The 25,566-nt window shown below is 32.4% G+C and overlaps 2 protein-coding genes and 1 long non-coding RNA gene across 4 annotated transcripts; 2 read left to right on the plus strand and 1 right to left on the minus strand.

Moving 5' to 3' along the window:
* The first annotated feature begins 3,033 nt into the window (after window positions 1-3,033).
* Window positions 3,034-3,960, plus strand: LOC134716514 (uncharacterized). Its single transcript, XM_063579522.1, has one exon. It carries the CDS (start codon window positions 3,034-3,036, stop codon window positions 3,958-3,960), a length of 927 nt encoding a protein of 308 aa, XP_063435592.1.
* Window positions 3,961-7,259: 3,299 nt separating this feature from the next.
* LOC134716515 (uncharacterized) lies at window positions 7,260-14,152 on the plus strand. The gene is made up of 2 exons (XM_063579523.1): window positions 7,260-7,322; window positions 12,390-14,152. The coding sequence occupies exon 2, from the start codon at window positions 12,395-12,397 to the stop codon at window positions 14,150-14,152; it is 1,758 nt and encodes a 585-aa protein (XP_063435593.1). The 5' UTR covers window positions 7,260-7,322; window positions 12,390-12,394.
* Window positions 14,153-19,137: 4,985 nt separating this feature from the next.
* LOC134713824 (uncharacterized) lies at window positions 19,138-24,683 on the minus strand. 2 transcript variants are annotated; one of them, XR_010106398.1, is made up of 3 exons: window positions 24,631-24,683; window positions 20,642-20,729; window positions 19,138-19,770 (listed from the first exon to the last, which is right to left on the minus strand). It is a non-coding gene; the product is annotated as an uncharacterized LOC134713824 (long non-coding RNA). The 2 variants fall into 2 exon arrangements; XR_010106397.1 differs by having other exon boundaries at window positions 24,537-24,676.
* Window positions 24,684-25,566: the final 883 nt, after the last annotated feature.

The raw sequence follows: 25,566 nt of genomic DNA on the forward strand, positions 1-25,566 counted from the left end.
GTACACCAAGCAATTCTAATACCATGTCAGCTACAACACTGACTTTTTGTTCATTATCAGATAATGTTGGAACCTGTATTGCTGTCATAATTATTAAGAGAATAAAATTGTCAAACTCTGTGAGCTGTTGAAATAAGCCCTTTGTTAGAGAAATCTTTTCATGCTCTTTAGGAAGTTTTTCCTTTTCACCCTGTAAAGGATGTTGTTTTGACTCTTTAAGAACATGTGTTCTTGCTTCTTTAACTGATCATTTTTCTTTACACACTCTTTTTATTATTTTTTCATTTTGTATTTCTTTGGGCAATCTTTACTCGTAGCTGGGTGGTCACCGTTGCAATTTGCACATTTAGCCTTAACTTTACACTCCCTATCTTTATGGTCTTCCCCACACCTTACACATTTTACACTATTTCTACATTCTCTTTGCATATGTCCAAAACCCTGACTTTTAAAACATTGAGTTGGTTTTGGAACAAAGAGTTTTGTTTTGTGACTCTTAAAACCTATCAACACTCTGGGTGGTAACTCTGTTGTGTTAAAAAACAGTTTTAGAGTTTTTGACGGAACCCTAGTTTTAGTATTAATGTCATAATATGTTAGTCTCTGAAATCGACTGACCTGTTGTTTCTCTAGAATGTCCTGTAAATCTGATTCTTCTATATCAAGTGAAACATTGTAAATACAACCTATAGTAGTGTTCAGCGATTTAGGCTGAAACACATTTACTGACCATTGTCCTAGATGTGTAAGTTTGGACAATTGATTGAACTGGTGTTTATCAAAACAAACAACCATTAAATGACCAGTTCTTGTTGCCACGAGCTCTTTTACCATACCTACAGAAGAACTCATTAGTTTTTGTATTTGTATTGGATTTTTTAATCCAAGTTTTTCGTCTCTATTAGAAACTATTAACACATATTTTTTAGGCTGTTTTGGACTATTAATTAGTCTTTTAACGGGGGCCCTTTTTACAGTATCCTGTAACACACTACTATAAGAGTCGTGCTGTTGACTGTTAACACGTTTCCTTTTACTTTTTTGATATCGCCATATTGGACTTCTTAATGAGTATTGAATTGAAACACGAACGCGGACCTCGATGAGAACACCAGTTCAGTTCAGTTCAGTTTCTTGTATATTCCTCCATTAAATGTGGAGCACTACCCAAAGGGTATAGTTTGAGCAACTATTTACATCTTAAAACATAGGGAAACAATTAATTAAATTATATACAGATGACTGAATTAGGTTATAATGATCACTAAATAATAGATATCATAATTAATTCATAGGATTGTCATCATAAAGTTTTTAAAAAATATATAATAATTTATATGTGCTAGGGTGTAGGAAAGTGTTAAAAGAAACAACAACTGCATATACATGTATTTACAAGAATTAAAATGGATTGAAAGTTTGCAAATGTTCCGACCAATGAAATTCGTTTTACTATGTAACGCGAACTTCAACGAAAGCACCTAGATGAAATATTGTGTATTGAATTGAAAAATGAACGCGGACCTCGATGAGAACACCTGGATTGAAAGTTTGCAAACGTTCCGACCAATGACATTCATTTTGATATGTAACGCGAACTTCAACGAAAGCACCTCGATAAATTATTTTATGTACGACAATTAGTTTTTAATTTGAACATTACCGCTAAAATATAGTTAATAAAAATTATATCAGAGCAACAGTGCATAATTGTTTCTTTTCCATTCTTGTTTATTTTAATAATGTTTATGTTGATTTCAATTTGGTAGGAAGACTTATATAATATGCCCTAAACGTAAATAAAATGCATAAGACGTAAGAGAATGTCGACTTAGAGCAAGTCAAGGTCGTAAAACTTAAATCAACCAACCCATCGTTATCGCAGACTAAAATTTATCTCATATATACAGAATATATGTTTTTTTATAGCAAGACTTTTTTGTACGTCACGGTGAATGACAGCACACTAATCCCTTTACAGAATCGGAACCACAATTCACAATTACCGTAATGTGCTGCTTGTCTGCAATTAACGCCCGTTTCGCGTCAGTGACCGATATTACAATTTGACACAGTTTTAAAAGTTTATTGAGCTGTTCCTTTATTTACAATGTTGTGCAAGACTTAACTGTTTATTAAATTCAACAAATGTTAACATTATGTTCATTCATTTTATTATTTAACACAACATTGTTTTTATTACAAGCTATTTCATATATCAATATACAGCTAGGGAATATTTGTTGTTGACCGAAAATATAAGATACATCGATTTAAACTATGTGAGAAATAAATATTTTTTGTAATTTAATTTCCCAGTCTTTATTTAATTAACGAGTACACTATAGTAAGACAGAAAAAGAGAAACGAAAATATACAGGAATACCTAAAATTGCAATGGACCATACGTTACTTACATTCACAAGTTTTCATAGCACTCAGCCAGTTTTGAAACGAATATGTGAGATAAAGATCTACTGCATTCGGGCAAATTAAAAATATGTTAAACATCTAACTATTTTATTTTTAACAGATTCACAAGTTTTGAATTTTTTAAACCGTGCACAAATATTATTTTTTTTATTTAAATTCCATATATGTTACGTGTATTGATCATTCATTTGTTTAAATTGTGAAGTATATTACTTTAATAAGAATACACGCATTTATATATATAAGTCGATAAAGTTTGAAACAAATAAACGAAAGATACATCGATGTTGTTTTGCTTGAGTGATTTACCTGTTAAAAGCTCGGGTCGCAACACGGTTTAAAACGAATTGATACCAGTTTGAAATAGTTTAACGGGGGCGTGGCCTATTTGTTTGACGTAACTTACCGCCAACTTGAATTAAATTGAACGACTGCAAGCGAAGCTATTTGACTGGCATTAAAATGATTTGATATGCATTGAAATAAATTAAAAATGATTTTTAATTTTTGTCAATCTTTATCAAATGACGATTAATTTCATTTAAACAGGATTAATGCGTTTTTGTCCGATCAAGTTAAATTCGGTATACTAGTGAAAATATGTCTGAACATAACAGTGACCCATGTGGTCGAATGGGATCAGACTGTTTAGCTTTTAAATGGTGCTCATCATGCCAGGAACTCCTATGTGCACGTTGTTATAACTACCATAGAGTACTCGGTGTAACTAAATACCATACTTTTATTACCGTTGACGAGTATGAAGCAATACTACCGTTTATAGCATCAGTTCAAATGAAATGTGGAGAACATTCAAATAAAGAATACAAGTATTATTGCAAGACACACGATTGTTCTTGTTGTGCAATATGCAAACGAAAGTATCACTTTGAATGCAATAATATTCAGAAAATAGATGAAATCATTGAAGACATAAATACACAAGAATCATTTCATGGGTTTAATAATAGGAGTCAACAAATAGAACAAAAATTAAAAAAACTAACATATATTACCGATACGAACATTTCAATATTGGATAAAAAAAGGAAAGAACTTTTTACGCAGCTACATGCCAATCGTTTGAAAATCAATAATGCGTTTGATAGTTTTGAAGTAGAAATAAAGCGCGAACTAAACCAGAATTTTGACTCAGAGAGAAAGAGACTTTTGGAAAGACGAAACGAATATTTACAGAAAATGGACGAGCTTAAGAAAGAAAAACACATCATTGGTAACGTGGCAAGTATTGAAATCAAATCAAACAAACAATTGTTTCTACTTCAAGAACAAATGAATGATGAGCTGAAATTGAAAGAAAGTGCAGTCAAAGATTTGATCTCTTCACTTGAAGATGTTAGTTCAGAATGCAATGTTGATTTTGACATTGATAAGCACTCAGGTTGCCTAATGTTGACGAGAACAGTCGCGTTTCACAGAAGTCCATCTGAAATAGATTTAGAAGTATTGCATATTGAGAGTGAAACTGAAACGATAGAAGTTATGGAAGAAGATGAAATGCAATAGTGTTGATGGGACAATTGTCGATCTTGAATTAAGTAAACTTATGATACTTGTATTTATAAGGTAGATTAAGAGAGGGAAAACAAATTCACAAAAATGTAAACTTGAACAGTAAAGTCATTGAAAGTCGTCATGAAAACTTTATTTCTTCAATCAAAATTTGTCTGGACTTATGTCAGCTTGATATATGACCCTAAGATCAAGTCTATTTGGTAAGACTGTTAACTCTAGATGTCTGTTGATGTTTTGGGGTTGCTGTCATATTAACACATTCCCTTAAACAAAAATACTTATTCTTACCTGTCATACGTTGAATTCATGAAGTACTAAGTATATTTACAACATTTGCTTTCTTGAAACAGGATCTGCCTAATTTTCCAAAGCACCTGCGATCGCCCCCATTTTGTGGTGGAGTTCGTGTTACTTAGTCTTTAGTTTTCTACCATGTGACGTTTGTACCAAATATTTGTCTGTTTGTCTTTTTCTTTTTTTCGCCATGGCTCTGTATGTTAATTTTTCTAGTTTGAATGTCCCTCATATCTTTTGCCACTGTTATGGCTATCTTCTCTATAAACCTGTTTGTTGAACATACCAGGGATCAAATAAAGAAGTAGAATGCACCTCCTATGTAATAACTGTTCAAAGTAAATAAAACATTAATTGTATCTTATAGAAACAACAGGAATCATTGTAACAGATCCAGAAGCTATTTATTTGTAAAAATGTATATGCAGCAGTTGCAATATTTAATGTTACGAAGGTAAAATAAAAGAAACACTGGGAAAAAAGTCAGTTATTATTTATCTAGTGGGAGAACACATCAATAAGGCTTATGATTCGACAACTGTCTCCACATGTATCTTTTTAGTTACATGTAGCTATAAAACGAGGTATAATTCACCATTTTATACTTGAGAAAATGTTTGTACCAATTAAGGAATATGACAGTTGTTGTTCTTTTGCTTGATGTGTTAGACCTTTTGGTTATGCCATTTGATTAGGGACTTTCTTTTTTTTAATTTCCCTCGGAGTGTAGTATTTTTGTAATTTTATTTTTACGACATAAAGGCCGAATTATGTCTCAGATAGTTTCTTTTTTATTTGCACACATCTGTGTTATGTTATATATATGCATATATATATATATATCCATTTCCTTTTCTGAATATTATCATATTAATTCTTTCAAAATAGAAACCCATTTGTAGATAAAGCTCATTATATTGGTGAAAACCCTTTAAGTTGTTGAAATTGTATTAAATCATATTTATTATCCATGCAGCACCCAAACTTATAAATAACACGGATTTTAAGATGGAGCCTTTGCTCACATCGAACAGCAAGCTATAAAGGGTACCCTCATTATGAGTGTAAAACAATTCAAACAGGAGCACCAACGGTCGAAGAAATATAAACAAAAAGAAACTGCAAAGACTTATAAACCACATCAACAAACGACAATCATTTACCAACAGGCTCCTGACTTCAGACAGGTGCATGCTTAAAAACGCAGCGGGTTTTAACGTTAGATTAAAACTAGAACAGGATCCAACCTTTATCATTACCTGTGGCAATAGTGTAACATTACATCATAAAGAACACGCTATAAAGTATAAATTGAATTGGCTAAACTAGATCAAAAAGACGTTTGAATAATAACTAGTAAACATACATTGAACGAATAAGTTTGATCTATGACCCACTACAATAGATAATATTAGTTTGATTAACATGCGGGGAAATCCGTTTTATGTTGGTGCATTTTAAGCACCCGACTATTCGGTATGATTTTTTCTTATTATTCATTTTAATAACATATGGTTGAAATTGAGAAAGGAAATGGGGAATGTGTCAAAGCGACAACAACCCGACCACAAAGCAGACAACAGCCGAAGGGCACCAATGGGTCTTCAATGTAATGAGAAACTCCCGCACCCGGAGGAGTCCTTCAGCTGGCCCCTTAAAAATATGTATACTGGTAAAGTGATAATAGACGTCATACTAAACTCCGAATTATTCTCAAGAGACTAAAATTAAAAATCATACAAGACTAACAAAGGGCAGAGGCTTCTAACTTGGGAAAGGAGCAACATTGCGGCGGGGTTAAACATGTTGATCTCAACCCCCAATACCTCTAGCCAATGTAGAAAAGTAAACGCATAACAATACGCACATTAAAATTCAGTTCAAGAGAAGTCCGAGTCCGATGTCAGAAGATGTAACAAAAAAAAAACAAAAAATGACAATGAAAAACATAAATAACAACAGACTACTAGCAGTTAACTGACATGCCAGCTACAGACCTCAATTAAACTGATTGAAAGATTATGTCTTCATCATATGAATATCAGGCACAATCCCCCCGTTAAGGGTTTAGTATCATACTACCATACAATATATGAGAAGAACATAACCCGTGTCATGCCAACAACAGTTTTTTTTTAATAAATGTGTTTAGTTCCGATGCAAAGGCAAAGACCCTATAAGTGAATCAATATTAAAGCCAAACTATGCAATCTTTAATGACCTGACAACAAAATCGTAACTATATCCCTTCTTAATAAGTCTGTTAAAAGGTTTTGTAAGCTTTTGATATGAATTCTGGCATTTTTGTGCTTGGTAAAGAATATTACCATAAAAGATTGTATGTGAAATACCTGAATGTATAAGATGTCTGCATGTTGAGTTACATTTACGAATTATTTTTGGTTGCCTATAATTGCTTACATCCACTTCATTTGTAGTTTGGTGGACTTTTATCTCATTGGCAATCATATCCCATCTGTAATCTGTAATCTGTATAATAAATTCTACCAGTCAAGGCACACCTACAATTATAGCTGGAGTGATATCCACCACCACCAGGAATATATATAATTATCACTCAAATACTAGTTCCATCCACCAGAATATTATATTCACAAACTGTCAGTTTATAATATACGCAATAGGTTAGTTTGATTCTTCTTATTTTTATGTTATTCATGCAAACAAAATACATATATTAAACATGTAATGCATTAACATAATTATATTTGTATTCATTCTTTAAAAAGCATAATAATGACAATTGTATATTATAGTCATCTGTATTAATTTATAAATAACAAGGAAATTTTGTTAAACACAATTCGAATAATAGATAATAGTTCAATGACGTTATAGTTATTTATGATTATGTTTCATGGTTATTATATAGTTTGTTTAAATACACGAATAATTTAGCAATACAGATATCATGACCTCAAAATAAAATGTTCACCCTTTATACAAATGCAAACAATTTAATCAATAATGAATGACGTAAAAAGCATGCATTTAACTTCCCGTGATAACATTTTTGTTGAATTGAATAATCTTAGATGGTAAGTTTTAAATCCATATTTGATATTTATATATTTCCGACTGGAACTTGTTTCTATACCGATAACAAAAAAAGATAAAGATAAACAATCAACGGCAGCAAATAAAAATCCATAATTATGGTTTTTTTATATATACTCTATAACATATCACGTAATATATCCGGGTAAATAATTGTTAAGAATAAAGCAGAAAGGTAAAGAAACATGTGCACAAATCACAGAAGTATGCAGGACCGTGTGCATCCTTTAAAAAATTTGCAAATAATCGCCAGCAAAAAAAAACCGTAAACATCATCACAAAAAGCAAACACTCACATGTAGAAATTCGACATTATAGCCAAAATTCTAACGGTAAGTTTAAGAAGATAAGATACCTTTGAACCAATGGTCCTTCGTTAGATAAACTACTTTACTTCAGTGAAAGAAAGAATTGTTAGACTGATTATAGCGAAAGGGGCACTGCAATATGGTTGATTGTTTTTTGATATACGTAAAGTTGCAGATAAATTGGGCATATGCAGGACGAGATTAGATAATAAAAGTCAACCACGTGGACTGTACATTATATACTGAGCCAAAAAAGTAAACTGACAAAATGTGAAATTTTATTTTATTACAAAATCATAACAACATAAAATTTTGATAATAGCACCGAGTGCACACACTGAAATGACTCGCCTACTTTACTAATCGATGATATTATGTGGATAGTCCTAAATATAAAGCTTTATTACAAATGTAACATTAACTTAACATTAATCGAGATAACTAAACAAAGGCAAATGAACAATGAACATGAGGTCAAGGTCAGATGAACAATGCCAGGCAGACATGTTCAGCTAACAATGATTCCATACAACAAATATAGTTGACCTATTGCTTATAGTTTAAGAAAAATAGACCAAAACGCAAAATTTATCACTGAGCAATGAACCGTGAAAATGAGGTCAAGGTCAAATAAAACCTGCATGACTGACAAATACCGGTAGATCATAAAATATTTCCATACATCAAATATAGTTGACCTATGGCATATAGTATATTAAGAAAAATAGACCAAAACTCAAAAACTTAACCTTGACCACTGAACCATAAAAATGAGGTCAAGGTCAGATGACACCTGCTAGTTGGACATATACACCTTACAGTCCTTCCATACACCGAATATACTAGACATATTACTTATAGTAACTGAGATATGAACTTGACCACCAAAACTTAACCTTGTTCACTGATTCATGAAATGAGGTCGAGGTCAAGTGAAAACTATCTGACGGGCATGAGGACCTTGCAAGGTACACACACACCAAATATAATTATCCTATTACTTATAAGAGAGAATTCAACATTATAAAAAAATGAAAATATCCAACGTAAGTGGTCACAGAACCATGAAAATGAGATCAAGGACAGTGGACATGCTACTGACGGAAACTTCGAAACATGAGACATCTATATACAAAGTATTCAACATCCAGGTCTTCTACCTTCTAAAATATAAAGCTTTTAAGAAGTTAACTAACGCCGCCGCTGGATCACTATCCTAATGTCGAGATTTCAGACTCGACAAAAATAGAATTATGACATGTCAGAAGCAACATGAATGTTTATCACTCACATTCATTAGGATTTTCTTTGTATGGAACGTGGAGGGTCAAAGTGCGGAATTGAATATAGTGTTATTCAAAACCAATTTCTCGGCTATGCCCTTAGTGAACCAATGAAGGATTGTCAGGCACACCTGCAGCTGCCCTTAGTCAATGTACTTCTCTTGTGGCCGGAAAAAAACTTGTCACGTGTTGACGTAAAGCGATAGTAGCACTCCTCCCTTGACGATAGTTTTTTTTTGTCTAAGAGGTATCGACCTATCCTGGGCATTTGCAATTTGTCGATATCTGTTTGTTAGTCTCTAAACTGTTGCATTATGCACATTAAATCGAGCCACAATGTCAGCAACAGTCATTCCGGCATCAAACTTTCGAAGAGCTTTCCGACAGTCATTTTTAGGAAGGCCTAGTTGACGCCCCATGCAATTTTTTCAAAGGTGTATGTGTTTTTCTTTCCAATGGTTTCTGAAAGTTAGTGAAAAACAAATTTTTGATATCGTTTTAAAAGTACAGGTACAAAAGGTAAATTAAAAACATCAATTACACGTGGAAAGCTTAAATGGCGCGAAATCAATCACCAGGAAAAAAGTACGACTGTTTTAAATAACAGGTAACATTAAGGATAATATCATTGATGTTTAATTTGGTGTTTTTTTTTTTCCAAAAACAACAAAAATAGAATTTAAAAAATAATGATGCTAAACTTTTTTGGCTCAGTATAGTTTGTAGTAATATCGGTTTCAGAGATTTTTTTGTTTGAATCAGAGTGATTCTTTACAAAGTAGGATTTATCCCTCCCTAAGACAAGATACTTGTATCTACGTTGGCCATTCTTTTTTTATGAAGCAAAGTAATACCAACTCTTCCAATTTGTCTTTTAGTTTGAAATGTGGAATACTTGTGTAAAGAGTAGAAAAGTCAAATGTTTTAATACGTGTTACAAGATAAAAGAGAGTTAGATTGTATGTACTCTAAAAGATCTTTGGAATTTTTAAGTATCCACATCTGATTCACGCCACCTCTAGAATAGGCAGTTTCACAATAAATTTGAAGCCCGTCTTTGATTGTTGATGAAATAGATGTTAATAATTCAGAAAGAGGTTTCGTGGAGCACTTGGAAGACCCAGCAATATACCGTTGTTTGTAAGAACACTTATGTAGTTTAGGTATCCAATACAGTGATGGAAGATCCAGTTCTTCATCTTTGGTTGAAACACCAAAGGAACAAAGAACAGACCTATGATTATCCAGGATTTCCTCTTTGGTAAGTGTCGTGAGGGTATATGTTGAGTTTCCAAGTGAATTGTCTATATCAATGTCAAGCAATTAATGTAATGAATTTTACAGACAAAAACGATGTTATTTGGGGCTTTGTCTGCGTGGACGACAACATCTTTAACATGGAGGTTGGATAGGTGTTTAGCAACATTTGGGTCTTTGAAGATTGACGTAGCATGGGCATTGATGGACCCATCCAGTTTCTTAATTCTGATTTGTATTAACGACCTCACTGCCTTAATCCATTCGGATAGAGTGTCTACGTCTTCCTTCTCGCGCTTAGCCCATTGCCTGGCATAATCCTCGACTGAATCCATCAAAATTTTAAAGTTGTATTTCCAATTGATGGATTTAGGCTCACGATATTTTGGACCTTTCGATAACACATTTCGTAGAGAAGTGTTATTAACAATGTTAAGGTCACCGGTAATAACGTGGCCAGCAGGATTAAGGTGCGAAACACGGTGTAATTTTCATTCAATAGCACCGAGCCTATAAAATTGCTGGTAGACTAATAGTTTCCAGGTCAGGAGTTAGCGTTTTGGTACTTTCACGAGTTGTACGCTTTATTTAAAGTAACCGTTTATTATTTCAATCAAGGTCGACCTCAGGTAATTCAGTTATTATTTGAGGTGCGTTTTGGTCAAACAGATAAACGACAAGTTTACCTCTGACAAAACATAGTGTTTCGAAAGGCTGTTTTGTTTCACTCGGAAATAATTTATTATGATATTTCAAAGAAATAATGCAATTAGTTCCTGCTTTGCAAATCAATATATTAACAAATAAACTGGATAATATATACATGTATCTAAAATTCTAAATTAAAAAAAAGGACGACTATAATTTAATATATCACCAATTCAACACTGTAATTGTTGAATAGTGTTTTTATAGTGTAAATATCAATAAATTAAACTATTCTAAAAAAAAATACACATATACAACTTCACGATACTTTAATCTGTAGATACCTATAGTTTAACATTGCACATGGTCATGTTTTTCTTCGATTGTTAATGACGTCTCCATAGTTAATATATTGGATGTTGGATTTGAATTGATTGTTATTTTTATCTTTGATACATGGTTATTTTAATCAGTTATTATTGGCTTTGAACTACATGTGAGTATTCTCAGATCTGTACTTAATGGGGTTTTTCGAAAGGGGTGGGGTATGTATTATTATACAGCCACGTCTAATTTGCGTATTTGTTAGATGTATTTCTATTTGTATCCATCTGATGAGTTCAGCCATCTTTAACTGGTTTTTTTATAGTTTGTTCTAATTACACCAATATTTTATGTAAGGAGAGGGTTAAGCGCTCACAAACATATTTAAGCTGACTATATGCGGTATGGGCTTTGCTCATTGTTGAAGGCCGTACTGTGACCTATAATTGTTAATGTTTGTGTCATTTTGGTCTTTTGTGGATAGTTGTCTCATTGGCAATGATACCACATCTTCTTTTTTATATTAACCACGCCACATTCTTTATATGCCTATCTCAAGTCAGGAGCCAGTAATTCAATGGTTGACGTTTGTTGCTGTGGTACATATTGTTGTTTTGGTTCATTATTTCGATCCGACTTTTCTGTCCTGTTCCTCGCTTAAGTGCTATATTTATGGCACACATACCAGTTATATCCTTCCTCTGTGACAATTCTCCTTTCAAAGCCCTGTTCGTATATATTTTCTCTTGTGTGCCTCTTTTGTGCCTTTGATGCTAGTTTTTTTTAATTTCAACAATTTCAATACATCTATCTGTTTTAGTTATATGGCATAGAAATTTCCTTGTCACCATGATCGTCTTCTGACTATTCCCCAGGGTAAAAAAATAATGACGATCGGCCATTTGAGTCAATGACAACAAATCAGGGAGATACGATCATAATTTATAAATGTTTATGGTACGGTACAGAAAAAAAAACCTGACCACCTCTACGAAGAAAAAAAGGTTGACCCTAAAAAGAAGTGGTAGGCTTAAATGTCGAAATGTCAACTCAAAGAAATAAGGTACCTTGACAGTAGTAAACTGTCAAGGTACCTCATTTCTTTACTCCAGGCAACCCTCAAAGTCTTACTATGATTTGCTTCGTATACTTATAATTGTACGCATAGAAAGTATTGGTTTAACAGAGAAATAACATCAATCTCTTAAATTTCTAATTTTTTTTTTAGACAAAATGGATAAAAGCACTTGCGAGCCGTGTAAACGATTGGGTAAAACTAACCTGGCCTGTCAGTGGTGTGTGTCATGTCAGGATCTTTTATGTTCTGAATGTTGTAATTACCACAAAGCTCTCACCGCCACAAAAAATCACATTCTGATAACAAATGTAAAATACAAGGCATTATTACCATATATGCCTTCCACGAAATGCACAAATCACCCGGAAAAAGATTTGGAATATTTTTGCAGTGACCATGATTGTTCCTGTTGTATTTTGTGTAAACGAAGTGAACATATTGGATGCCAAAGAATTGAGAAAATAGAGGAAAAAAATGCTGACATAAGTCTACAAGATCAATTTATAAACTTAAAAATGAAAACAAAACGTGATACTAAGGATCTAAATATTCTTTCTAATACCACGGATGAAAACATTTCGAAACTTAATGAAGATAAAGAATCGTTATTAGAACAAATGAAAACAACTCGTCAAGAAGTTCTCAAGGCATTAGAAGCATTTGAAACTAATACTATATCTGATATAGAGGAACAATTTGACAAAGAATGTGAAGAGTTGCGAAAACGCAAAGATACATATTCACAAAAATTGACTGAACTTGAGAAGTTTCAACACATGCTACATACCATTGTGGACATTAACATGGAACATAATACATCATTATTTTTACTTTACGAAAAGAGTAAACAACAAATAAAACAAGACCAATCCGTGGTAGAAAAATTCATATCCTCTTACAAGAATACTGTAACAGAATCTAAAGTTGGATGCGAAATTGATATTGAAACGCTATGTATAAGGATGGTGAAAACAATATCCTTTCACAAAGATGAAAGTCCTAAATTAAACTTGCACTCAACAGAATTTGAAGAAAGTGAGACGAATGCATCTTCAACAGTAGAAGAGGAAGAAATGCTTAGTGGAAACGACTCTAATGATGCGGTTAAAGACGATAAAGTCGTTTTACCAACAACGGATAAGGTTATGCGGCGACCGAAATACAAGCTCATGTACAAGACCAAATTGGCCTTGCTCCCTATGGATGCAAAGTCGACTAGTTTTCGCTTTGTAAATGTGATCTCAAAAAATATCGTTGTAGTTGGAGGATCATCAGAAAAACAATTGACTATCTATAATAGAAATGGAACCAAGGAAGGAGAATTTGGCCTGAAATATCCTGCAAATTCTATTGCGTCCAAAGGCAGCATGATCGCTGTTTCTGCATACAAGGCAATAGTTCTACTTGATGCCATTACGTTTAGGTTCATTGATTTGATTCAAATGGGAGATAATTGTTTTGGTATAGCATTGATAAAAAACAAACTAATCGTAAATTGTGAGAAAAAAGGACTTACACTAATGGATCAATATGGAGTTGTCAGTCAAACATTTAAGGACATAGTTGGTAATCTTCAGCTCTGTGTAGTAGGCGCTGAGTGTGTTGCAGTAGCTGGGAGAGAGTTACATAAAGTACTTTACTTGAACATTAAAACTTCAGCAGTACAAAGTGTTCCTTTGCCAGGATACAGTTTGATGAAATTCCTTACTCCTTTCAGTAATGATAGCGTTTTATTAAGTATTTGTGGTGAAAATAAAATCTATAAGATCAATTTTGCATTGGAAGAATACGGAGTATGTGATACCAGTGTTCCGCTTCAAAAACCAATGGGACTTGATTATGACACAACTAGCAACGAGCTATTTTTGGTTAATTCGAATGGTCGATATGTGAATGTTTTTAGTATGGAATAGTATAATAACTAAATATCAATAGACTTTTCCTTAAAAACTTGTAGCTCATATAAATCATCTGAAATGTTTTTGTTTGTTTTTTTATACGTAAACAGTGATTACTTGTTTTGGCTTTCGAACTTTTTTCATCTGAGCCTCACTGGTTAGTCTTGTGTGCACGAAATGCGCGTCTGGTGTATCAAAATCTAAACAAAGTAGCTTTTGTTAGCTATTATTTGTTTGTTCTCGTCCTTATATGTTCTCCAATGACTTTGTACTGTAGTCCTTTTATGTAATATTGTCATTTTAATGTTATATTTAACGGTTGCAATAAAAGCGCGAGGTTTGGCATTACACAAAACCAGGTTCAACCCACCATTTTTTCTTAAAATGTCCTGTACCAAGTCAGGAAAATGGCCATTGTTATATTACAGTTCGTTTCTGTGTGTTTTATATTTTAATGTTGTGTTTCTGTTGTGTCGTAGATCTCCTCTTATATTTGATGTTTTTCCCTTGAGATGAAGTTTTAATTTGTAACCCGGATTTGTTTTCTTCTCATTCGATTTATGAATTTCGAACAGCAGTATACTACTGTTGCCTTTATTTATCAAATACTCAACTCAAAATTATCACCGAATGTAGAAATGATGTGTATGAATATTGTTGAGACTTATTTTTGTTTTGAATAAAGAAAAAGGTGAACTTTTAAACCAAACACGACCACTTGACAAACAAAACTCACCAACACGATGTTTATTTTGAATAGACAGTTACATTTACGAAAAGCGTATAAGTTGTATGGATGTCGAATGATGTACTTGTGCCGATAATTAAACTCCGTAAATGTTTTGACAAGTTTATGAAATCGAAAACCCTGGTCTAGTATAAATATTTTAGTTATACGGAGATTTATTTTGTCAAAATCAAATACGCTGAACATGTAACATACATATTAAAAAATGTTAATGCACTATCAATTCTCATATAGACATTTAAAAGCATTCACAAAAGATGACTTCAGTTTACAACCCACTGAACTACTAGTATGTTAAGATAATTCAATAAGATGGAAAAATGTAAATTCTCAAACATTCTTAACTCCGAGGGGAATTAAAAACGGTTCCTAAATAAATGGCAAAATCCAACGCTCAACCACATCAAACGAATGGATTACAACTGTCATATTTCTGACTTGGAGTAGAATATGTAGAAAAAGGTGAAGTAAACCGGTAGTTATAGCTAGCTAACTCACTCACTTGTGTGAAAAAGGATGAATGCCAATGTTGAACTGAAAAAGAAACTATATTCGTCTTTGTTGTATAATCACTACTTGAAAAAAGAAATAGTTTATGTAATTCCTTAATGTTTTTTCTCTGACTTGAGTGTTCTTGTATTCACTTATACTGTATAATATATTTTATGATGCCATTTTAGAAGTATAAGAAACATTGCCATTAAAACGCGAGCCTACTATTAAATCTTTAAAATGTCATGTACCTAGTTAGGACTATGGCTTTTGTTTTTTAATAGTTCGTTTCTATATATATTGCATTGTCGTTTTTTTTTGCACTACAGTGTTCTGTTGTTTCGTTGTTATCCTATTATATATAGTTAATGCAGTTCCCTTAGTTATAGTTTCTATCCGGATTTGTTTTCTCTCCATCGGTTGATGACTTTTGAACAGCGATATACTATTGTTGCTTTTATTTGCAGTATTTTAATTTCAAGAACAAAATTAATTACAAAAAAGAAGATGCGGTATGATTTCCAATGAGACAACTATCCACAAAAGACCAAAAATGACACAAACATTAACAACTATAGGTCACCGTACGGCCTTCAACAATGAGCAAAGCCAATACCGCATAGTCAGCTATAAAAGGTCCCGATACGACAATGTAAAACAATTCAAACCATTTCATAGCATTAAGGATAATTTAAGATTTCTGATGAGGTTAATAATATAAAGAGATTGGTTTCATCAAATTTGAAAACAGATTAAGACCAGATAGATATAAAATGTAGATATATATAAATATATACAAAATTCTACTTATTTCATATGTAACACGTACATTGTGCAAATACTGAAAGCATTTCGTGAGTGCACCGGTGATTTCACACTGATTAGTCCTCTGTAGGAAACAGGAACTGTATTTAATAAAAATGTGATTAAAATATCCTTTCTGTCGCTTTAAAAACACTCTATCAAGCAATGACCTGTGTTAACAATTAAAATAAAATCAATACATGGACATTTCTAAAAAAAGATATTCTTTGTACAGATATAATTGACTGCATCCAAGCGTCTAAATGCACGCGAAAAAAAGAAACGATTAGTTTGAAAAGACATTTTTGTTGGTGTTTTTTCTCTCTTCAGTTTATTATAACACAGTTTTAACCTCTCACAACTGATTCCCATATCGAATGCATATGGTATCAGCAAAGAAAAATAACGACGATTGTGTACACAGCACATTTGTATCACATGTGTGTTTGTGATCTTCATCTTTTAAACCAATTTCAAAAGCTTCATTTCCTTAAACAATAATATTTGATTGCAAGTACTAAATATAAGTAATGCACTGTAGATTCCTCGGTGTAATCATAGAAATGAAAATGTTAAAAGTACAGGTTCCAAGCCCGTTTGGAAGGAAATAAATATTAATATCTACTCTGACATTATAATATTGATTTTCTAGGCACTTTATTCTAACGCTTTTTATTTTTTAATTGAAAGAAATCAGATGAACAGGGCAATATTTGCAGTTGTCAATACACATACACATACATATCTTAATGAAAATCACAGTCAGTGTAAACTGAAACAAAATCGCATCTTGAAGTTATACTACAAAGATGATAAGATGATAATCCATGTACACTTCAATCTGATTAAAATATAGATATATGGTGTCGGTATACTTCATGCATTGTGTTTAGTTGTCCTTTTATAATACCAACAAGAACGTAACACCACTGAAATCAAAGCTGATTTTAATCACCTATAGTTAAAAAAGATGATACGTTTGTGTATTGCTTGTTAATGTTGACCAAGAAATGAGAAGTAGTAAAATTACAGGTTCTTGCCCGGTTGGAGAGGTAGTGAATGGTCAGATCTACTCTGACATTGTTTGGTTGATTTTCTATTAAACTGAGACTGCAAATGGGGAATATGTCAAAGACACAACAACCCGCACAAAGAGCAGACAACGCCTATTAATAGTATGCCTATTATATAGTTATATAGTATAGGTGTTCAAGTGGTTAGAGCGTGTACATGGTGTTGTCTCGATATCCAAGTAGTCGGAGTTCGAATCAAAGCTAGGAAAGAACGCCTTTTTGTAATGATAATTAGATCATGTTTATATATTCATCAATAAATTGTGTTTAAAACTTGCTTAAAAACAAATTATTCCAATACATATAAATGTGATTTAAAGAAATCAATATTTTGTAAAAAAAAAAGAAATTAAAAAAATACCTCAAGTTTATAAAGAAGGACATGTCGTATCACTTCCAATGAGACTGTGTAGTGTACACCAAAGTTCAAATGATGTGAATGTAAACCATGCATCACATGAAGCAAAGATTCGTGCTATACAAATCATTGGGTGAAGTTCTAATTTTTGTCTTGAAGCTTTCTGTCCTACATTAGAACAGCCCGAATAAATTAAAATAACTTTATATGTACCAATAAATTTTTGAATACAATGTTCAATATTTTCTATTTTATTCTTCTTGATTACTTTTTAAAGATTGGCACGATAATAAATCTAATTAACTAGGTTTGTGCAACACATACATATATTAGTATTTAAACTGATTGTATCTAATGTCAAGAATCCTCATCCTGTTGCAATAAGGATAACATAAATGTCGGACATGTTTATAAAGCCTGTTTCTGAGAAAATCAGAAATGAAAAATTGCTATACATCGAAATACTAAAAACAGTTTTTTTCCGGATTGACAAAAACGGATTGTTAAGAGGCATCCTTATTCCTATATATATCTTTATTCTCAACAAACCATATACATAGGTATAGAGAAGACATGCAATTATGTACAATATTTACAACAAGACAGAGCAAATAAAATAGTTGCTAATAAAATATCTGAAGTCCATTTTAGCCAGGAGCACATACACCTGTGTTAATAATCTTTATGAATTTACATAATTTAATCAATACTGATTTTTTTTTTGAAGACATAATCTCTTTGTATTTGACAATATTTGCATTTTGTAAAATTTAACACTGGACACTTTTAATTTGCAAAACACTCATTTGCAAATCCGCCGCCGCCTCAAACAAGAGCTACAATATCATGTATATAACCAAAATGTGCGGAATTACATGGGATTCAATAATTTCATTGGTTTTATACTGTTACTTTCATATTTATTTTGCAATTTGAATTATAAAAACATGGGATTTTCAATATCCCATGGGACAGGGCCAAATCCCATGGGATTTACCATTATCCCATGGGATTTTGGTTAAATCCCATGGGATTTTTTTTGGTCCCATGGGATTATTGTAGTCCCATGGGATATTTGTTGTCCCATGGGACAAAACAAAATCCCATGGGACTATAATTATCCCATGGGATTTTTAATATCCCATGGGACAATATAAAATCCTATAGGATGAAAATTATAAATATATATATAAATATAAAGTTATGTGTATGTTACAGTGAATGCTGTTTGGTAGTAAAATGTCTTAAATGTATACAAGTTTTTTTTATATTTTTTATAAATACATATATATAAAAAAATATTTTTTGTCAAAAACATGTTTTTTATTTGTTTATATGACAATAAAGATTATTCTTATTTTGGAATGTATAATAATAATATTTTACAGTCAAAGAATAAAGTCCTTTCACTGAAACAAAATGATGAAATTTCTAAATAAATGAAAAAATATTATTTTGAAATCTTTGTCTTGTTTATTCTATTATGAAAAATAGAACTGAAAACATATTTCATATTTTGACTGAATAGTTCACTCTTTTCATGAGGTAAGATTTTCTTTGTTATAGGTTCATTGCAATACTTGTATAGGCAAACAATTTGAATTATATATACCTTTGTGGTGTACATAGTATGCTTATATTTGCAAATTTATAATATAAACACTTTTTGTTAAAGTTTTTGCTTTCTTTATTCCCAACTTGCTATGTACATTTATTCAGTCCACTATATAAGAGTGAAGTCAATAAATAATTTCATTCACTAGAATATTCCTGCAATTCTTAGACAAAACATTTTTTCAATCTGTTCTTCAAAGATCTTCCTCTGTACATCTTTATTGAATGGAGAGATTCAAATGAGAAGACAAAGCAAGTTTATTTGGACAACAACATTCTAATATCTAGTTCATTCGTTCTTTCAATTGATAATTACATTGTTGTATTATATGATCAAGTTCTTGTGCATCAATGATCGTGATGATATGGCTCCTTTTTGTTTATAGTCATCATGTTGAAATTTCTTCTTTCAAATAAATGTAGGAAAAAACATGTTCCATTTCAAATTAATAAAAAAGTCACACTATGGAGAAAAATATCAGCTTTAAGTTTTCCTTTCAGTATTGATCTGTGAATGATGACCATGAAAATCAAGATGTCTGACCTACAAATACACAAACTCAAAAATTATCAGTGAAGAGATCAATAAAATGGCTATTTTATCATGTTTATGATTATCATGATAAACTTTCATTTAAATATTCAAGTACTAAATTACAGAAATCGCTTAAATTTTATAATAGTTTAGTAAAGTACAGCTTATTTAAAATTATAATAAAAAATATAGGCCACCTATGAGTTAAATAAGATATTACATTTCTAATGCCAAAAAATGGCATTTTTGCACCAAAGGGAGATAATTTGGAGCTCTTTCAATGATATATGCATTTTAAAAGTCTTCTGGGGCCAAACCGAATTGATTGTTTTGAATGATTTGGTGTACCATATGATAAAGTTATAAATAAAATGAGTTATGAAAAAAAATATTAAACATTTTTCTGAAATTGTTATACGCTAGAGCCTCCTTAAATGTCATTTGATCTCTATTGGAGAAATGTCTCATTGGAAATCAGACTGCTAAGTGTTTCTTATTTTTATATCAACCCAGCCATATTATACCTGTCTAATATCAGGAGCTTGTACATAGTTCAGTGGTTGACGTTGGTTCATATAAGTCATTTTTATTTTTCATAATTTTTTGTTTTTATAAATTAGTCTGGTATATTTGACGTTTGAATTGATGCTCTGTTTCAAATTTGGTTAGTGTTGACTTTTATAGATTACTATAACATGTATAGGGTATGGGTTTTCTCATTACTTACAGGTCATCAATGGCCTCTAATAAGTAATTACAATGCTTACATCCACTAAATTGAACTCTGATGGATAGTTTTCTCTTTCATCATACCACATCTTATTTTAATAAATATTTAATCATTATTCAAGGACAAAAACTTTTATAACAGTGGACTTACCATTTAGGCTTTGTTGACCTCTGTAAATCTTATTTTGTTGATAATTTCTTCTGTTTATAGTTTCCCCTTTACCTTTCATGTTCTTGCCCTACACATAAAAGAGTAAATATCATTTAATGACAAAAATAACTACTACATGTATTACATAATTAGTAGGCAACTGAAAATTTTGTCTTATTTGTATATAACATCAACTTACTCATCATTCTTGCTGTTCAATATCATGAATATTATCATTATTCTATGAATATGAGCTCACAGTAAAATTAACCTTGGCAGGCAGACATCTTTTTTTCATATGATACCTTGTAGTCATTCCATACAACAAGTAGACCTATGCTTAAAAAATCTAAGGCCAAAATTAAAAATATGTTTGTTTCCCCTCCCCCCAAATGGGTCAAAAATAAGCGCCCGGGTCAAAAAATTATTTTCCACAAAAAAATCGAAATAATTTTTTTCCTGAAAATAATTTGTTTCTATTTTTGGAAAGTGCTTGAAAGCAGAAGGATTGATAATCTAAATAAATACACTCAAATTGAGCACAAACAACTGATAAGTGGCCTGGACTGGACAAGTCAAACCATTCATGTGACCATGCTATGACAATCACATCCTGTTAAAAAAAATGGAGGCTTTCAAGAGCCTGTGTCGCTCATCTGTTAATGTGTTTACTGATGTCGGCCATCTTCGTTGGTAGGCGGGGTCATTAGAATTTTTTTTTTTAAATAGATACCCTAGTATTATGATTGTGGCCAAGTTTGGTTAAATTTGGCTAAGTAGTTTTAGAAATGATTTTTATACAAGTTACAAAAATGACGAAAAGTTGTTCAATATTGACTATAAAGGGCAATAACTCCTTAAGGGGTCCTTTAACAATTTTGATCATGCTGACTTATTTGTAGATCTTACTTTGCTGAACATTATTGCTGTCTACAGTTTATCTATAATAGTATTCAAGATAATAACTAAAGATATAAAGCAAAACCTGCATTTTACCACTATGTGCTAATTTTAGCCATGTTGACCATTTTGTTTGGTAGGCTGGGTCATCAGACACATTTTTTAAACTACAAACCACAATGATAATTGTGGCCAAGTTTGGTTAAATTTGGCAAAGTAGTTTCAGAGAAGTAGATTTTTAAAAAAAGTTACAAAAATGATGAAAAGTTGTTAAAAATTGACTATAAAGGGCAATAACTCCTAAAGGGGTCAACTGACAATTCTGGTCATGTTGACTTATTTGTAGTTCTTACTTTGCTGAACATTATTGCTTTTACAGTTTATCACTATCTATAATAGTATTCAAGATAATAACCAAAAACTGCAAAATTTCCTTAAAATAACCATTTCACAGGCAGCAACCCATCAACAGGTTGTCCAATTCGTCTGAAAATATCTAGACAGATAGATCTTGACCTGATCAACATTTTTACCCCATGTCAGATTTGCTGTAAATGCTTTGGTTTTTGAGTTATAAGCTAAAAACTGCATTTTACCCCTATGTTCTATTTTTAGCCATGGCAGCCATCTTGGTTGGTTTGACCGGTCATGCTACACATTTTTTAAACAAGATACCCCAAGGATGATTGTGGCCAAGTAGAATTTGGCCAAGTAGTTTCAGAGGAGAAGATTATGTAAAAGTTTACGGACGACGGATAACAGATGCAGGACAAAAGACGACGGACGCCAAGTGATGAGAATAGCTCACTTGACCTTTCAGGTCAGGTGAGCTAACAAGAACCTGCCTTCCTGGTCTGTTTACAAAGAGTAGACCTGGGGGATGGGAAACAGACATTCTTTTAAATGTGGCCTGATAAAATGACAAAACCAAGAAAACTTATCATTGACCAAAGAACAATAAAATGCGGTCATGGTTTATATATGAATCTGCCATTCAGACATGCACACCTCACAATTGTTTCATATCTACCAAATAGAATCTACCTGTAACTTTAAATATATGATAAACTGACAAAACAATGCAGTGTTTCATTGACCAATGAACCATGAAAATGAGGTCAAGTTCATATAAAATATGACAGACAGCTAAGTGCATCTTACAATTATTTCATTCACTAAATAAAGGGGCCTTATTGCTTACAGTATCCGGAAAATAGACCAAACCACAAAAACTAAATATTTTCAAAGTTCCTTATACCCTGCCAATTTGTTATGGTTATGCCTGTTCCAAGTCAGGATCCGATAATTCAGTGATTGTCGTTTGTTTCTATGTAACATATCTGTTTTTCAATTTTTTTATACATAAATTAGGTTGTTAGTTTTCAACTTTCAACCTGGCTATCATGTGTAAAATCATACAAGTGTTGGGAAAACAGGAAGTTGTCGAGTGATGAAACTGACAATGCATCAGACGGTATAGCCGACTTATTTAACCCTGAAACCAAATTTCAGAAATCCTTCTATTGTATTTCCTAAGGAAAATGGGACGAAAAATATTCATCGGACGGACTGACTGACGCAAGGATGGATGGACAGACAGGGGTAAAACAGAATACACCCCCCCTTTTTTTTTAAATGGGGGCATAATTTTAATACGGGGCTATAAAAACCCATGCAAGATGTCAAAACAAAAAGAAGTAACCTAATTCTTACTTGTTAGGGGCTATTTATTTATTGTCGGTTATACATATAAATACAACATATTAACATGATTAAAGGTCTGTAGAGCTTTTATCCGACATACATATATGACAAGCACAATACATTTGTACATGAAACATAAAGCTCATCACTGAGATAGTAGTCTCAGATAGAGGGAGGCGGGGTCAACCAAACACCCCTATTCATTCTGAATGTAGGACAGAAAGTCACAGTCAAAAAGTCACACACTGTCACAGGACAAAAAGTCACAATTTTGTTTTGAGAATATTTTTCTTTTTGTATTTTTCTTGAAGCTTTATACATGAACATGATGTAGCAACTTTAAAATTAAAATTTATTTAAAACAAATAAATCAGTGCATTAGGTTTGCGCACATTACCCTTACATTTGCGCACAAAAATCATTACGTTTGTGTGCAGCTTTTGATTACATTTGCACACATTTTTTAACATGTAAATATAAAAAAAGACTATGCGGTATGGGCTTTACCTTGGGCTTTGCTCATTGTTGAAGACTGTATGATGACCTATGGTTTAATTTAAACATATTTATTTATAGTGGATTGGGAAACAAGTTTTGCAACTTATATTAATCCCTTTCCACTTTGCGGGTGCGAGTGTTGCCTTGTAGCGGCATTAGCCTACTCTTTTTCGAAATCTACAAGGGTGTCTTAAACGTGCAAGAGATATGGCTCTCTCTTAACACGGGCCAGCCATTTATCGTCCCGTCCGACAGACTATCATCGTTTTCTCAAGACCATACTCGCAAATGGTGTCAAGGGAGAGCCGAAAATTGAGTTCCTGAAATTTTCATCCCAAACGGGAATCGAACCAGGAACCTTTGTGTTAGTAGTCCGATGCACTAACCACTATGGTTGTTAATGTCTGTGTCATTTTGGTCTCTTGTGGACAGTTGTCTCATTGGCAATCATACCATATCTTCTTTATATTGGCTTATTATTGAAGGCCGTAAAGACCTCTAGTTGATAATGTCTGTGTCATTTTGGTCTCTTGTGGACAGTTGTCTCATTGGCAATCATACCACATCTTCTTTTTTATATTATGAACAATTTCCTAAAATTAAAAATGAATATATGTAATAAAAAGAAGATATTTCAAAATCTTTTTTCATTTATATTCAATCAATTGTCAACAAATTGTTTTTGACTTTTTGTCCTATCAACTTTGTTACTTTATGCCTGAGTTTGACATGTGTTTGACTTTTTGTCTTTTGACTATTTGTCGGAATGTCCTGTGACTTTCTGTTCGTTTACCTTCCATCTTAATCAGTGAACTGAATAATTGTTCTTTGCAGAAGTCCGGGGAGTGTTAAAAAATCACATGTGCAAGTTGAGAGTCAACACTTACACAGGGACTACACAATACTTTTTCAGAATGTCAGCAAAAAAAAGAATCACTGGGGACAGGGGAGTGTAACCGATGAATTGATCCTGAATCAGATAAGATTTTCCCGGTACGTCAAACACCGCCCAGGAGGACCTCCTGAGTGCACACATGCAGGGCATACAAAGTGCACTCATGGCAGTCCCTATGTAGTCGCCGTCGTATCTGCACACATGATGGATGTATATATTCGTTATAGATCGTCATACACTTCTCATTTTAGAGTTAAATTTGCAAGCAACCTCTTAAGATTTTAAAATAAAAATGCTACTTAAAATCAGAGACCATATGATAAATGTATTATATGTCTCTGTTAAAATATATTGTTTCCCCCAATTTTCGCAATTTTTCGCAATATAAAATATTTAGGCGACTGTGCTTTAAGCAGAGACATATATACATGTCTCTGCTTTTAGTGAATAAAATTTTCGTGTGTGACGTTTGTTTGGTAAGGATCGTTGTAAAATTATACCAAAATCTTTGTTAAAATGCGATTTTAAATTGTTCAATTCTTTCTATTTCATAATTTTGTCAAAGTCTACTTTTTAAAGTTTAAAATTTTACAGAAAAAATGAATATTCAATTTTGATTTGAAGAAAATCTTTTTGAACTGTCATGACATGGTGTTGCAAAGCTGATTACAGGTAACTATAACATACAGTAATTTTCCATTACGACAGTGCGTGTATTCTCGGGTGTGTATAACGTATAGTTTTCTAGAGAACATCCTGTCTACGTGTAATATACAGATTGGTGACATTACACAACATTTCTTTGGTTAAATGTAATAAGGTATCTGTGTCCATTCCCTATTTCAACACCACTAATTTTTCGAAGAAAAAAAATCAAAAAAAATTATATGATATTAAGAAGAAAAGTAGCAAATATAAACTTCAGTAA

This window comes from Mytilus trossulus, chromosome 4 (genome assembly GCF_036588685.1).
Source record: "Mytilus trossulus isolate FHL-02 chromosome 4, PNRI_Mtr1.1.1.hap1, whole genome shotgun sequence".
In the NCBI taxonomy this organism is placed as follows: domain Eukaryota; kingdom Metazoa; phylum Mollusca; class Bivalvia; order Mytilida; family Mytilidae; genus Mytilus; species Mytilus trossulus.

Bases quoted from the DNA above. Each gene is read 5' to 3' on its own strand.
- LOC134716514 (XM_063579522.1), top strand. From the start codon at position 3,034: ATGTCTGAACATAACAGTGACCCATGTGGTCGAATGGGATCAGACTGT.
- LOC134716515 (XM_063579523.1), top strand. From the start codon at position 12,395: ATGGATAAAAGCACTTGCGAGCCGTGTAAACGATTGGGTAAAACTAAC.